The sequence below is a fragment of the Heptranchias perlo genome, chromosome 35 (genome assembly GCF_035084215.1).
Source record: "Heptranchias perlo isolate sHepPer1 chromosome 35, sHepPer1.hap1, whole genome shotgun sequence".
In the NCBI taxonomy this organism is placed as follows: domain Eukaryota; kingdom Metazoa; phylum Chordata; class Chondrichthyes; order Hexanchiformes; family Hexanchidae; genus Heptranchias; species Heptranchias perlo.
The window spans coordinates 28,726,599-28,742,265 of NC_090359.1; the positions used below are offsets into that span (position 1 = coordinate 28,726,599).

At 47.7% G+C, this 15,667-nt stretch overlaps 1 protein-coding gene across 2 annotated transcripts in view; it reads right to left on the reverse strand.

Moving 5' to 3' along the window:
* Window positions 1-15,667, reverse strand: part of srrt (serrate RNA effector molecule homolog (Arabidopsis)) — a 61,396-nt gene that overhangs the window by 16,097 nt on the left and 29,632 nt on the right. For both annotated transcript variants that reach the window (XM_067972295.1, XM_067972294.1), the window contains exons 10-17: window positions 14,369-14,407; window positions 12,813-12,988; window positions 11,295-11,356; window positions 9,357-9,435; window positions 8,509-8,700; window positions 5,463-5,630; window positions 2,106-2,259; window positions 415-608 (exon numbers count right to left, since the gene is read on the reverse strand). In XM_067972295.1, coding sequence (XP_067828396.1) covers window positions 415-608; window positions 2,106-2,259; window positions 5,463-5,630; window positions 8,509-8,700; window positions 9,357-9,435; window positions 11,295-11,356; window positions 12,813-12,988; window positions 14,369-14,407 — 1,064 coding nt within the window. The remainder of the gene's footprint in view (window positions 1-414; window positions 609-2,105; window positions 2,260-5,462; window positions 5,631-8,508; window positions 8,701-9,356; window positions 9,436-11,294; window positions 11,357-12,812; window positions 12,989-14,368; window positions 14,408-15,667) is intronic.

Consider the following 15,667-nt stretch of genomic DNA (forward strand, 5'->3'; position numbering starts at 1 on the left):
CCTTAAATCTGTATCCCCTGGTTACCGACCCTTCTGCCACTGGAAACAGTTTCTCATTATTTACTCTATCAAAACCGTTCATGATTTTGAACACCTCTATCATCTCAAGCAGATAGGGACAGGGGTAGACCTCTCAGCCATCAATAGAAGTTTGTGTTGGAGCCTTTCCCTTCACACCGTCCTGGGCCGCCCCCGTGATGGCCTGTACAGTAGAACAACACTGATGAGTAAAAGGCGAGGGGAATTAGAGTGACACCAACTTTGGCTTTTGAAAACCTGTGGATTGGAGGGCGAGAGAGAAGACTGAAGGAGTTGGAGGTCCTGGTAAAGTATGAGTCAGGAAACTGTGATTAAATCTTGCTTTCAACCCAATGTAGGTGCGGAGAGGAAGAGCGTGCTGGGACTTTTGCTCACCTTGAACTTCTTTCCACTCAGAGGACATAGCCACTTGTCCTTGGCGAGCTCCTGAGTGTTGGCAACGATAAACTTCTCCACTTCCTGCTCGGGATCTTTCTTGCCCATCTTTGCTGCCTCTTCTTCAGAAAGACTCTCTCTTACGCTGAACAGAGGCGTCAACTTCTCCTCAAACATCTTCTGCCACTCCGCAACTAGACAGAAGCACAAGCCCAGTTAATCCTCGTTGTTAGGTTCAAACACCAGGGCTGGCCGATGTGGTCAAAGATGCATCTAGTTATATTATATATCAAGTCTTGTGCACAACAGGCACTTCCTATAGGAGTCTCACTTACTTTCTGTTGCATCTTGACCCTCACACTCTAACACACAAGCACCACCTCTAATATTTTCACATCATGCTACACTAGCGTTGGTCTTGAGTTTTAGTTAATCCATCAGTCTACACAAACATGATTAGGGATAGAGATTCAGTTTCCTCTGTTATGCGTCACATGTTTATCAATAGTCCCAATCGTTCCTCCTCCTCACCATGCTGATCCACTGTACTCATCCAACTCCTTCTTTCCCAGGACCTAGAGTCTATGGTGCTCCTTATCTCCCTCCTCCCATCTACAGGCTTTTAAAATCACTTAACCACCACTTGATTTATCTCTTCACTTCTACCCGTTCCAACCTCGCTGCTGTCCTGCACTATGGGCCCTGACCCCCAACTGGGGTGCTCAACAGTAACAGCTCTCTACTTACAACATTTCAGTCCATCCCAACCCACTGCATGTACATCCCCCCTCAACTACAAGGCTATTATCTACCCGTGGCTCAGCAAGGCACAGAAAACTCCGTTAAAGCGCTCTCACATCTTTGTATGGCTACTGCATCCAACTGCATCTAACTCGTCATAGAATCTTGCAGCACAAGAGGCGGCCATTCGGCCCATCATGTCTGTGCCATTCCCCTGCTCTTTCCCCATAACCCTGCAAGTTTTTTCCTTTCAAAGTATTTATCCAATTCCCTTTTAAAAGTTATTATTGAATCTGCTTCCACCGCCCTTTCAGGCAGCGCATTCCAGATCATCACAACTCGCTGCGTAAAAAAAATCTCATCTCCCCCCCCCCCCCGTTCTTTTGTTAATTACCGTAAATCTGTGACCTCTGGTTACCGACCCTCCCACCAGTGGAAAAATATATATAGATATATTCTGTTAGATTATAGGATCTTGTTGAAATACATAAAACACATTGCTCCCGAGGACAGTCTTATAATGAGACTGAGTGCAACAGGATTCACACTGTCTGATGTGCTCCACATCACGTAGAAAACAGAACCCTGAGGCAATGAACATCTCCCCACAGTAGAAGGTACAGACAACGGTGCAAAGCTGTTCCACAGACAATCCTCTAGCAGCTCGCCCAAGTGGGCAATTGGCATGCATCAGTCTAGATAGTGGGTGGTGGCAGGGTACTTGACTGCAATAGGGCATCACCGTCAATCCCAGTGCTCCGCCTCACCCGCCGACCACACTTGCAGGCGCCTCTGGATAGTGACCAGGAACGGTGGGGAGCCTGGCTGATTTCCGCCCCCCCCCCCCTTCCCAGGCACAGAAAGCATCTCTAAAAAAATAATGCATTCCCACCTCCCTCCCCCCCGAACAAAAAAACCCAGGTTGCTCAGATATTTGCTTCTGATGCTACCTTCATGCTGAGAGACTCGGTTGGGGGGCAGAGGTCCCCGGACGTGTACAATCCCACACCGGTTGGGCATCTCGTCCTCGTTTGGGTATTCGCAGGTGTTGTAGTAATCAATGGAATGCACCATCCGCAGGTAAAGCAGCAGCTTGTCCAGAACCTGTATAGCAAGAAGCATTTGTTAAAGAATTTAACCAGGCACACTATACACCTTTATTTTAAAAAAATCTAATGGTTAAAAACAGCGTCTTTCCGTACTAAGGGCCCGTTTCTAATTACGTTATGGTTTTTTTTTAAGCCATGGGGACTGGCAGGTGACCCAGTCCCAGCCCTCCCCCCCCCCCCAGGAACTGGCCATTATTTATACAGCGCCTTTCACAACCTCGGGATGTTCCAAAGGCTTTACAGCCAATGAAGTACTTTTGAAGCGTAGTCACTGCTGCAGTCGGTTTAACATCTCATCCGAAAGACTGCACCCCCAACAGTGCAGCACTCCTTCAGTACTAGCGCCGGGAGCGTCAGCCTGGATCATGGGCTCAAGTCCCTGGAGTGGGGTTTGAACCAACAACCTTCTTTCCGACTCAAGAGGCGAGAGTTCTACCCATTGAGCCACGGCTGACACACATTACAGGCAAGCAAGAGGGGCTCAGGGAGGCTCCTGACTCCTTACCATTCAAACTCACAGTGTGGCCGATAACAGGCACCAGCTCGCCTTCCACTGTCACAGGACGCAGTACACGTTGGAGTTCCTACACTAACCCAGTAACACAATTTTATCGTTGCTTGCCAAACTTAAACTCCTGCGACTAACTATCAAATATTTAAACAAACCACAGAAGTTTCATTTAGTAGCCAAACAATGGGAGCCAACAGCCAATTTGGTTGGATTCACAAGGCTTAAAGTTTCACAGGCATCTCACTGACCCAGCATTGCCAATGCACATTTAGTATCGTGATACAATACCATTTGGAAAAATTACATTCAACCCAATAGGCTTCAGTATGTCCTTACATGATGCTCTTAATTCATCCCCTCAAATTGCTGCCATCACTGCTACCAGTCAGTGACAGACCTGTACCCACCAGTACTATACCCCAGTGTTATACAGTAACAGACCCCAGTATTGTACCCCAGTTTTTAAAAATTCGTGCATGGGATGTGGGCGTCGCTGGCGAGACCGGCATTTATTGCCCATCCCTAATTGCCCTCGAGAAGGTGGTGGTGAGCCGCCTTCTTGAACCGCTGCAGTCCGTGTGGTGAAGGTTCTCCCACAGTGCTGTTAGGGAGGGAGTTCCAGGATTTTGACCCAGCGACGATGAAGGATCGGCAATATATTTCCAAGTCGGGATGGTGTGAGACTTGGAGAGGAACGTGCAGGTGGTGTTGTTCCCATGTGCCTGCTGCCCTTGTCCTTCTAGGTGGTAGAGGTCGCGGGTTTGGGAGGTGCTGTCGAAGAAGCCTTGGCGAGTTGCTGCAGTGCATCCTGTGGATGGTACACACTGCAGCCACTGTGCGCCGGTGGTGAAAGGAGTGAATGTTTAGGGTGGTGGATGGGGTGCCAATCAAGCGGGCTACTTTGTCCTGGATGGTGTCGAGCTTCTTGAGTGTTGTTGGAGCTGCACTCATCCAGGCAAGTGGAGAGTATTCCATCACACTCCTGACTTGTGCCTTGTAGATGGTGGAAAGGCTTTGGGGAGTCAGAAGGTGAGTCACTCGCCGCAGAATTCCCAGCCTCTGACCTGCTCTTGTAGCCACAGTATTTATGTGGCTGGTCCAGTTAAGCTTCTGGTCAATGGTGACCCCCAGAATGTTGATGTTGGGGAATTCGGCAATGGTAATGCTGTTGAATGTCAAAGGGAGGTGGTTAGACTCTCTCTTGTTGGAGATGGTCATTGCCTGGCACTTGTCTGGCGCGAATGTTACTTGCCATTTATCATCCCAAGCCTGGATGTTGTCCAGGTCTTGCTGCTTGCGGGCACGGACTGCTTCATTATCTGAGGGGTTGAGAATGGAACTGAACACTGTGCAATTATCAGCGAACATCCCCATTTCTGACCTTATGATGGAGGGAGGGTCATTGATGAAGTAGCTTAAGATGGTTGGGCCTAGGACACTGCCCTGAGGAACTCCTGCAGCAATGTCCTGGGGCTGAGATGATTGGCCTCCAACAACCACTACCATCTTCCTTTGTGCTAGGTATGACTCCAGCCACTGGAGAGTTTTCCCCGATTCCCATTGACTTCAATTTTACTAGGGCACCTTGGTGCCACACTCGGTCAAATGCTGCCTTGATGTCACGAGCAGTCACTCTCACCTCACCTCTGGAATTCAGCTCTTTTGTCCATGCTTGGACCAAGGCTGTAATGAGGTCTGGAGCCGAGTGGTTCTGGCAGAACACAAATTGAGCGTCGGTGAGCAGGTTTTGGTTAGTAAGTGCCACTTGATAGCACTGTCGACGACACCTTCCATCACTTTGCTGATGATTAAGAGTAGACTGATGGGGCAGTAATTGGTCGGATTGGATTTGTCCTGCTTTTTGTGGACAGGGCATACCTGGGCAATTTTCCACATTGTCAGGTTGAGGCCAGTGTTGTAGCTGTACTGGAACAGCTTGGCTAGAGGCGCGGCTAGTTCTGGAGCATAAGTCTACAGCACTACAGCCGGGATCTTGTCGGGGCCCATGGCCTTGCTGTATCCAGTGCATTCAGCCGTTTCTTGATATCACGTGGAGTGAATTGAATTTGATTATACAGTAACAGACTGTACCCACCAGTACTGTACTCATGTTAGACAGTAACAGACCGGTACGCTGGTATTGTACCCCAGTTATACCGTAACATAATTGTACCCACCAGTACAGCACCCTAGTGTTACACAGCTCAGAATACTGTCTCATACACAACCCAAATTTTGGAAAGACACTATCTGCAACTGAACTGCTAGGTTTTTTTGTCATTTAAATGGGTACTGGATAAAATTTCTCACTCTTAACTTTTACTGAAATGTCAGTGTCAGCACTGTTAACTGCTCATATCAACTACCAAGCTCTTTAAAACATAACCCAAAGCAGAGATGTTCAGACTTCTGAAACTACCGTATTAACTTGAATATAGGCCACAACCGAAACATAAAACTAAAAATGTAGCCTATATGTGAGTTAACATGGTACTCGAATCTCACTGACCTGTCTCAGCGCCCTGAAGAACTATGCAAGACCATTTACTGTCCCAGGTGTTACTCTTGTAATTTTTCACAAAATTGAAATCTCAGTATCTGAAGCATCCCAGACACTAAGTGCTGGCTAGGTAACTGATGTTTTTGAGTCTGATCTCTGTTTTAACAGCGACTAAGACACGATGTACCTTAATGAGCTTTTCGTCCCTCTCAATGTTGACCTCTGGGTTTCCTTCCTTTGGTCCGTCGTCATTGGCGTCAGTGGCATTTCCCAGTAGCTCCTCTTCCTCAGCGCTCACCTCCTCAATCAGGTAATCCGTGATGTTTTTTAAGATGGGATTCTGAGAGGAGAGGTTCTGTGAATTAAAGACAGGCCGTTGGGAATTAGGGAAAACTGTGAATTATTCCTTGAGCAAGAAAAAGAATTAGGTTGAACAGACAGCTTCCACACCCAACGTTTGTCGGCCATAGCCTAAACACCAGGGCACCAACAGCACGGCAAACAGCTTTCAGTGAGAATCGGTCAGCAAAGTATTTCAAATATTCAGGGAGTGCTGTGCTTTCGAAGGGGCAACTTTCAGTTAAATCGAGGCCCCATCTGCTTGCTCAGGTGGACGTAAAGATCCCATGGCACTTTTGGAAGAGGAGCAGGGAGTGACAAAAAAAAATTAAAATAATCATTGATTTCACTACCATTTGTGGGATCTTACTGTGCACAAGCAGAGAGTGCATTTTGGGATGGCCTGAGGGCGTGAAAGGAGCTATGCAAGTGAAAATCATTTCTTTAACAGTGGCTGCATTTGAGTAAGTCACTGCATGTGAAGCACTCTAGCATATTTCTGTAAGGCGTTGTACGGTGCTGTATAAATACAAGTCTTTCTTACCCCACAGGGAGCAAAGATGTGATTGCAGACTATCCCAGGTAGTGACTCTAAATCCAGGGGAGCCTAACAGTACCCCAGCATGCAGTTTGAGGCACGCCACCAAGTGAAGTTAAATTCTCGAACATCATCATCTATCCATCACTGGTCCATTTAAATAAAGACTTTGAGGAGAGCAAACCAAGCGTGCTTGACCTCACAGCAAGTACTTCCAAGTTACCATACCATAAAACATATGAAAAATAATTTGTCTGTTCTTATTTCATTAGTCCGACTTTGGATGTCCTTTTGATGCACTGTTAACCGAGATCCTGACTGCCGATTGTGGATGACATTAAATATCCCCTGGCACTACTAAAAAGAACAACTCCTGGCCAAAGTCCATCCCTCAAATACCAACACTACCAAAAATAAATGATTTGGCCATCTGCCCACACATAACAAGTCACTGCACTGCAAAGTAATTCACTCGGTGAGGCATTTCCGAGAGATAAGGTGTTGTATAAATGCAAATCTTACATTCATCTCACCACTGTTTGCAGGAGGCTGCAGAAGGCCTACTTAAGTCATTGTTCTTCAAAGTAATGAAATGAATGGGAAAGGTGCTGCAAAACCATACATCTCATTTCAATCATCACATTTCTAGCTAACTAAAAAGTAAAATGATTGTTTATCATCTGCAGATGGTAAACAGTTTATGAAATTACTCAAATGGCAGTTTGTGGTAGGCAGTCTTTATCTCTCACGGATAGGAACATCAATAGGAAAAGACTAAGGTCCATCTAGTTCACCTTCTACCAGACTGGTAGTCACACGATACAATGATAATGGAGTTAGTGACTAACCACAGCAATCAATGTCTATCAACGAGTCTCCAACAGACCCCCCCGTGGTAGAGAGCTTTGGGAACCAGAGGTCCATAGCGAGAGTAGTCAGTTTAAATTGAGTCATTAAAATTAACACTGGGAACAAAAGCATCACAAAAGTAAATAGATTTCTCTGCACAGTCCCGCAAACAGCAAATGAATGAATCAACGAATATTCCAGGTTTTGGTGGCAGAGACTGAGGGAGGAATGGTGGATAAACTCCCTGCTCTTCTTCAAATAGTGCCATGAGAATCTTTTATGTCCCCCCCTTAGAGGGCTCAGTTTAGCATCTCATCCAAAAGACAACATCTTAGGAACATAGGAACAGCAGTAGGCCATTTAGCCCCTCGAGCCATTCAATGAGATGGCTGATCTGTGACCTAACTCCATGTACCCGACTTAACCAAAGGAATTAAGGGATATGGGGCTAACAAAATCTATCAATCTCAGATTTAAAGTTAACAGTTGAGCATCAACTGCCGTTTGTGGAAGAGAATTCCAAACTTCTCCCACCCTGTGTGTGTAGAAGTGTTTCTAACTTCGCTCCTGAAAGCCCTGGCTCTAATCTTTAGGCTATGTCCCCTAGTCCTAGACTCCCCAACCAGCGGAAATAGTTTCTCTCTATCCACCCCATCAGTTTCCTTTAATATCTTGAAAACTTTGATCAAATCACCCCATAATCTTCTAAATTCCAGGGAATACAACCCTAGTTTGTGTAATCTCTCTTTGTAATTTAACCCTTGGAGTCGACAATGCAGCAATGAATGTTTGAAAAACTTTAGTTCCCGATTCTCTCTGAAAGCTGTTTGTCTTCCTGGTGACGCGCTGGTGTTTAGGCTGATGAGAACAACTTACATTTATATAGCGCCTTTAACGTAGCAGAACGGCCTGAGGCACTACACAGGAGCGATTATCAGACAGAATTTGACACCGAGCCACATAAGGAGATATAAGGACACTTGGTCAAAGAGGTAGGTTTTAAGGAGCATCTTAAAAGGAGGAGAGAGAGGCGGAGAGGTTTAGGGAGGGAATTCCAGAGCTTAGGGCCCAGGCAGCTGAAGGCACGGCCGCCAGTGGCGGAGCGATTAAAATCAGGGATGCACAAGAGGCCAGAATTGGAGGAGCGCAGAGAACTCGGAGGGTTGTAGGGCTGGAGGAGGTTACACAGATAGAGAGAGGGCGAGTTCATGGAGGTGATTTCAACACGGAAGATCAGAATTTTAAAATCGAGGGATTGCCAGACCAATGTAGGTTAGCGAGCACAGGGGTGATAGAGTTTTGGATGGGCTGAGGTTTACAGAGGGTGGAAGATGAGAGGCCAGCCAGGAGAGCATTGGAATCTGGAGGTGACAAAGGCATGGCTGAGGATAACAGTCAAACGCCGTGAAAGAGCTGTACATTTAACATTATTTCTCGTGCACATCACTGAACACATTCTGTCTGAAATGGAGAGAACTGATCAACGTTCCCGTTTGCCCACACTGACCTCAACTCTCCCGTCCTCGTTGACAGTCTCTGACGACCACAGCTGCGAGCGGTCGTCCAGCGAGTGGATGAGTTTAGCGGCCAGTTTGATGTCGTTGCGGACGATTTGCTTGTGCTGCGTGATACCGTTGATGCTGCGGACACGCCTGGCCAGGTCCCGATTCACCACTGGGCTCAGCTCGCAGTCGCGCAGCTGCAGAAGGAGAAAGAATCACTCTAATGATATTGAGCCAATCCCACAACCTTTCTACAGCAGTGTAGAGGAGCAGAATCAGCAGGACGGTGGTGGGGGCGGGGGGCGTTGGCATATTGTCTGTGTGCCACTATAAATATGCACCTCTCAGCAGATTTGACTCCTTCAGCACCCCCTACCCCCTCTCCTAAAAGCACCGACTCTGGATGGAGCACAGGACTCGCAGATGTCAGCGGGACCATGGAACTTCAACCGAGTGGCCGTTCTTCGTGTGTACGGCTAGACAGTGAGTGCTGGCTGGGTATTCAACTCTGGGGGCATCACATCTGAATCTGGCTCGATCTTCAATCAACACGCACATATTCCAGAAAATGTCAGTGGATAAGTGAGCAGGGGGCAGGGTTGATTTCCCCCACCCCAATCCCGGGTTTTTAGGGCGAATTGCAGCACTCCTGCTCAGATAAGCTGAGCACAGACCAGAGGTCCTGGGTCCTTCCCAGTCTATGTGGTTCATCACCAGATACCGGGAGGCAATCAGCGAACTGACCCGTCAGGGGATCCGCGGTACAATAATGGATCAACACGGACAGAGCATTCCACGTCAGAAGGGGGCAAGATAAAAACCACAAGGACGTTTTTTGAAGAGAATCACTTACTCGGATATTCTGGAGATTCCAACAGATTTCTTTGATGTTGACACTGCGATCAAAGGTGACCCAAGCTCTCCGATAAAATCTAATAAAAACAGAATGGAGACGAATGAAATCTCTCGCACACCACTAAAATAATCCGTCACTACCTCTTCAGTGAACGATACCGTCCAGTGGTAAACAATCAGTACTGCAGGCAACCACTCCCTCAGCTAATAGGAACAGGAGTAGGCCATTCAGCCCCTCGTGCCTGCTCCGCCATTTGATAAGATGATGGCTGATCTGTGATCTAACTCCACAATCGCTTCATTGCCCCACCCCAATCTCCGCAGTCCCCTGAAGGCACTGTCTCACCCCAGGGTATGGTTATACAGGAACCCTGACTGGTCAGGTGGGCAGAAAAATGGCAAATGGAATTCAATCCGGAGAAGTGTGAGGTAATGCATTTGGGGAGGGCGATCAAGGCAAGGGAATACACAATAAGTGAGGGGATACTGAGAGGTGTAAAGGAAGTGAGGGACCTTGGAGTGCATGTCCACAGATCCCTGAAGGTAGCAGGACAGGTAGATAAGGTGGTTAAGGAGGCAGAAGGAATACTTTCCTTTATTAGCCGAGGCATAGAATATAAGAGCAGGGAGGTTACGCTAGAACTGTATAAAACACTAGTTAGGCCGCAGCTTGAGTACTGCGTACAGTTCTGGTCACCACATTACAGGAAGGATGTAATTGCACTAGAGAGGGTGCAGAGGAGATTTATGAGGATGTTACCAGGACTGGAGAATTTTAGCTATGAGGAAAGACTGGATTGGCTGGGGTTGTTCCCTTTGGAACAGAGGAGGCTGAGGGGTGATTTAATTGAGGTGTACAAAATTATGAGGGGCCTAGATAGAGTGGATAGGGAGGACCTATTTCCCTTAGCAGAGAGGTCAATCACCAGGGGGCACAGATTTAAAGTAATTGGTAGACAGATTAGAGGGGAGCTGAGGAAAAATTTCCTCCACAGAGGAGAATGGGGGGTCTGGAACTCACTGCGTGAGCAGTGGTACAGGCAGAAATCCTCAACTCATTTAAAAAATACCTGGATGTGCACCTGAAGTGCCGTAACCTAGAGGGCTACGGACCAAGTGCTGGAAAGTGGGATTAATCTGGGTGGCTCATTTTCGGCCGGCACGGACACAATGGGCCGAATGGCTCCTTCTGTGCCGTAAATTTTCTATGATTCTAACCCTCCGGTACCTCATCCTTTTACGCACCCATCTAGACACTGTCTCAGCAGGCTAACCATGGACGGCAGCACAGCCCAAGCCAGACCCTGTCCCAAAGGGCTCAATTGTTCCAGTCCTTTGGGAATGCCGTGATTGTGGTCAGCATGATACTTAGTCCACTCGTGTTACATCATCAAATCTGCCCTTACGTTGTGATGGTGACTCTGCCCTCCCTCCACAACGAGCCCTCGCCTCCCCCACACCTAGTCCCGTCCCGTCCCCCCCCCGCGCCCCCACACGAGCCGCCTCCCCCGGTTTCCTGAAAACTGGGACTGATCAAATTAACTTCAACATATAACAATGAAGTGCTTCCAGGTTACTGTTCAACTCTCACCTCCTTGGCTCAGGCAGAAACAATCATCTCAATCAGAAGGTCGTGGGTTCAAGCCCCACTCCAGGAGTTCAGCTCAGAACCTAGGCTGACACTTCTGGAGGGCCGGCGCCGGGGGGGGGGGAGCGCTGCGCTGTCGGAGGGCCGGCGCCGGGGAGGAGCGCCGCACTGTCGGAGGGCCGGCGCCGGGGAGGAGCGCCGCACACGCTGCTGATAATATGTTATACCGGGGCCCAGTATGGAATTTCCTCCTGGTCTACAAAGCTCAATACCACACCATGCAATGCATTTACTCACTGGGACACGCACTCCTTTGATGGCCTTTCACACACAGTGTTGTACATTTACCTGCGCTCTGGCTGTGGATCAGATAGTGCCACTCTCATGAAGCCAGGGAATCTTTTACAAAGCTGAATAGACAGAAAACAAAGTTACAGTTTACTGTAGTTATAAAAATCAGCAGCCTCATCAGCCACACAAACAGGGAACCAAATTAACTTGTGGGGGAGACCAAAACTAGGGGCCATAAATATAAGTTAGTCACTAATAAATCCAATAAGGAAGTCAGGAGAATCTTCTATACCCAGAGAGTGGTGAGAATGTGGAAATCACTATCACACAGAGTGGTTGAGGTGAACAGTGTAGATGGATTTAAGGGGAAGCTGGATAAACACATAAGGGAGAAAGGAATAGGAGGATATGCTGATAGGGTGAGATGAAGTCGGGAGGGAGGAGGCTCGTGTGGAGCATAAACACCGGCATGGACCAATTGGGCCGAATGTCCTGTTTCTGCGCTGTACATTCCATGTAACTCTCCAAGTGAATCACAACACTGCCATCACTGAGGGGCACAGCCTCCCCTCAGCACAATGGAAACCAGTAACTCCACACACAGCCAGTTACAGACATGAATCTGCACTCCATAACACAACGCGTTGCGGCTCCTGCATACAGTGCCACACTGAAGAAAATAACGAGAAAAAAACCAAATTGCTGAAATGTTCAGCAGGTCCGTCATCAGCTTAAATAGAAAAGAGAGTTTAGTGTGCAAGTGGAGACCCAGTTCTCAGGATTGCTACGTGCAGGAGAGCCCGATTAGAGGCGGGCCAAAGAAAGCAGAAAGGTCAAAGCCAAGAGAACAGAACTGCCAACTGGGTTGACAGTGAGGCAGCTGGTGGGTTTAACAGGCAGCAAATAGCTTTGGAAAAGTTTTGCAGTACTAGCACTGTTCAGTGCGTTCTGATGGCGCGACATGAGGCAGAGCATGTGAATGTGGAAGAGCGCACAGACTGATCAAATGAAAGACTCCTCTGTCTGCTGGCTGTATGGGTTTTGTGTGAAATGAGATTGGGACAGTTCCTTGTACGGAAAGACTCAATACAATAATCTGGCAGTCATTTGAGGATGAAAGCGAGTGTAGGAAAATTTCAAAAATGTCACACTGGGGCAGCAATAGGGGAAACGCCTGTCAGATTGAGGCTTAAGCATCTGGTTAGGAGAGAGTTGAAGGAGGTTTAATCAGTATCTAATCCATGCTGTACCTGCCCTGGGAGTGTTTGATGGGACAGTGTATCTAACCCGTGCTATACCTGCCCTGGGAGTGTTTGATGGGACAGTGTAGAGGGAGCTTTACTCTGTATCTAACCCGTGCTGTACCTGTCCTGGGAGTATTTGATGGGACAGTGTAGAGGGAGCTTTACTCTGTATCTAACCCGTGCTGTACCTGTCCTGGGAGTATTTGATGGGACAGTGTAGAGGGAGCTTTACTCTGTATCTAACCCGTGCTGTTCCTGTCCTGAGTTGCTTGCTCCCACAATCAGCTGCATACAGCAAATGGAGACATTCCCAAACCAGGTGTTCACTTACGGATATGATTTCAGCCTTCGAGATATTTGGAGCAATGCTCCTCATGAACAACGAGCAGGTCTTGTGAAGTGGCCGAGGTTTGGGAGTGACATCAATCTCTTTCTCCTTCTCTTTCTTTTCTTCCTTTGGTTTTTCCTTGTGCTTTTCCTCCTCCTTCTTCTCCTGCTTTGGCTCATCTAGACAGTATCAAAAAACATTAGCAGCCCGACAGCAGCAACGAGCTGTACAGGAATTATTTCGGCCTCTGCCAACTCCAACATATCTTGTACTCCGATTATATTTTAATAGGTTGAACTCAGCTCAGTACTACAGCAGAAAAGATTGTTCTAAAACGGACCTCAGCTTTCCTAAAATAAATTACACTGCATTTTATACCTGTGCGTATGCATCGCCCCGGTTCCTTCTACTTCCTGAAGATTGTGCGTTCAATCCTCACTCCAGGACTCGAGAACAATCTACGCTGACACTCCCAGTGCAGCACTGAGGAAGTGCTGCATTGTCGGAGGTGTTGCCCTTTGCACGAGATGTTCATCAACAACATGCATTTATACAGCACCTTTAACGCAGTAAAACGTCCCAAGGCGCTTCACAGGAGTGTAATCAGACGAAAATTGACCCAGAGCCACATAAGGAAATATTAGGACAGGTGACCAAAAGCTTGGTCAAAGAGGTAGGTTTTAAGGAACGTCTTCGTGGAGGAGAGAGGGGCGGAGAGGTTTAGGGAGGGAATTCCAGAGCTTAGGGCCCAGGCAGCTGAAGGCACGGCCGCCAATGGTGGAGCGATGAAAATCGAGGATGCACAAGAGGCCAGAATCGGAGGATTGTGGAGATCTCACTGTTAGGTGGCTGTTAAAGATCCCATAATATTGCTGGAATAACAGTGTCCCAGCCTGACATTCCCAATTTCACCTCCGAGCTCAACATGGGCAAAGCCAGTGACATTCTCCTCTCCCTCCCCTACAATGCAGGAAATAGCAGGGCAATTAACCGTGCCTCCTTGTTGTGAGTTCACTGCTCATCAATTTGGAAGGTGTCAAGCATCGATGAAAAGCCCATTAAGTGTCCTCCTTAAAACCATTTGTCCTTCCTTTCCCCCCCCACTGAAGACTGAACCTTGCTGGGTAACGCCCCATTGTGCTGACAGCCTTCTGATACCCCAAACAATGGACCATTCTCCACGCGTAAGCCTGGACAGTAAGGGTCGACGGGATATTTAATTGTGATGGGGCATCCCAGCCCGAGCCAGGCTCGACCTTCACTCAACAACAACAGGCCTGCACTTTCTACAAGGATGACTGGACAGATATCGGGAGCAGGAACCCTGATTCATCTTTCCCCCCTCCCTAACCAAGGGTCATGAAGCCAATTTCAGTCAGCCTGCTGGTGCTACGGCTGAGATTAGCTAGGTCAACACAGGCCAGGAATTGGATCTGAACTTCTCCTGACTGGCATGGCCCAGTATCACCAAGCACTACATAACCAGGAGGCCATCAGGGAGCTAGCCTGTTTACGCCCCAAACCAACACCATGCTACTGCTGGTCAAAGAGTGACTTACCTTCTTTCTGGGTTTTCTCGTCCTCTTCCTTTGCTTTCCCTGTATAAAAATAAAAGGAGAACTGAAACAATAAAAGTAAAATCAATTCCTCCTCGGAGAACAAACATGCAGGGCTTGAAATAGAGAGGGAGGGGATTGAAAAAGGGCAGGGTGGCCCTGGTTTGGAGAGAGGGAGGGAAAGGGAGCAGGTGGTCCTGGTTTGGAGAGAGAGAGGGAAAGGGAGCAGGTGGTCCTGGTTTGGAGAGAGGGAGGGAAAAGGAGCAGGTGGTCCTGGTTTGGAGAGAGGGGGAAAGGGAGCAGGTGGTCCTGGTTTGGAGAGAGAGAGGGAAAGGGAGCAGGTGGTCCTGGTTTGGAGAGAGGGAGGGAAAAGGGAGCAGGTGGTCCTGGTTTGGAGAGAGAGAGGGAAAGGGAGCAGGTGGTCCTGGTTTGGAGAGAGAGAGGGAAAGGGAGCAGGTGGTCCTGGTTTGGAGAGAGAGGGAAAGGGAGCAGGTGGTCCTGGTTTCGAGAGAGAGAATTAATTTCTTATCGTTTACAATCTATGGGGGAAAACAACATCAAACCTTTCTGCATTTTAGCCAATTAACTGTCTCAGTGCCATTTTTAACTTGTATGAATAAACTATGCTTTAAAAACACAACACATCCTTTCTGTGGACAAATGGTCCGAAGATACAGAAACATGACACTCACTTTTCCAAATTTTTTCAAAGTTCTTTCCAGTCCCTTCGGTCTCCACCACCACACCCACCCCTCACCCCCAACCCATTATTTCTGAATAGTATTTTTTTAAACAAAATTGAGAAACCCTGCTTAAAGGGATTAGCTGAAGCCAAGCTTGGGTTATCAAAGACTGTGGGAGGAAGCAAAAACGGAGACAGTCGAAGCATTCGACAGGTCAGAGGTTGTGGGAAGAATGAGTTTTATTAGGAAACGATGTGACCAGTCTTGATTTCCTTTTATTTGTACTTGCAACACTGGTAAGACCGTATTTATTACTCATCTTTACATATCCTGCAAGCATTAAAAGTGGACCACACAGCGTGGGACTGGAGTCAAGTGCAGGCCAGACCGGGTTAGGACGGCAGGTTTCCTTCCTAAAAGGGACGTAAGTGAACCAGCTGGGATTTTAATCACAATCTGGCAGTTTTCATGGGTTTTTTTGGTGCTGGTCCACAAATATTTTTTTTAATTCATTCATGGGATGTGGGCGTCGCTGGCGAGGCCGGCATTTATTGTCCATCCCTAATTGCCCTTGAGAAGGTGGTGGTGAGCCGCCTTCTTGAACCGCTGCAGTCCGTGT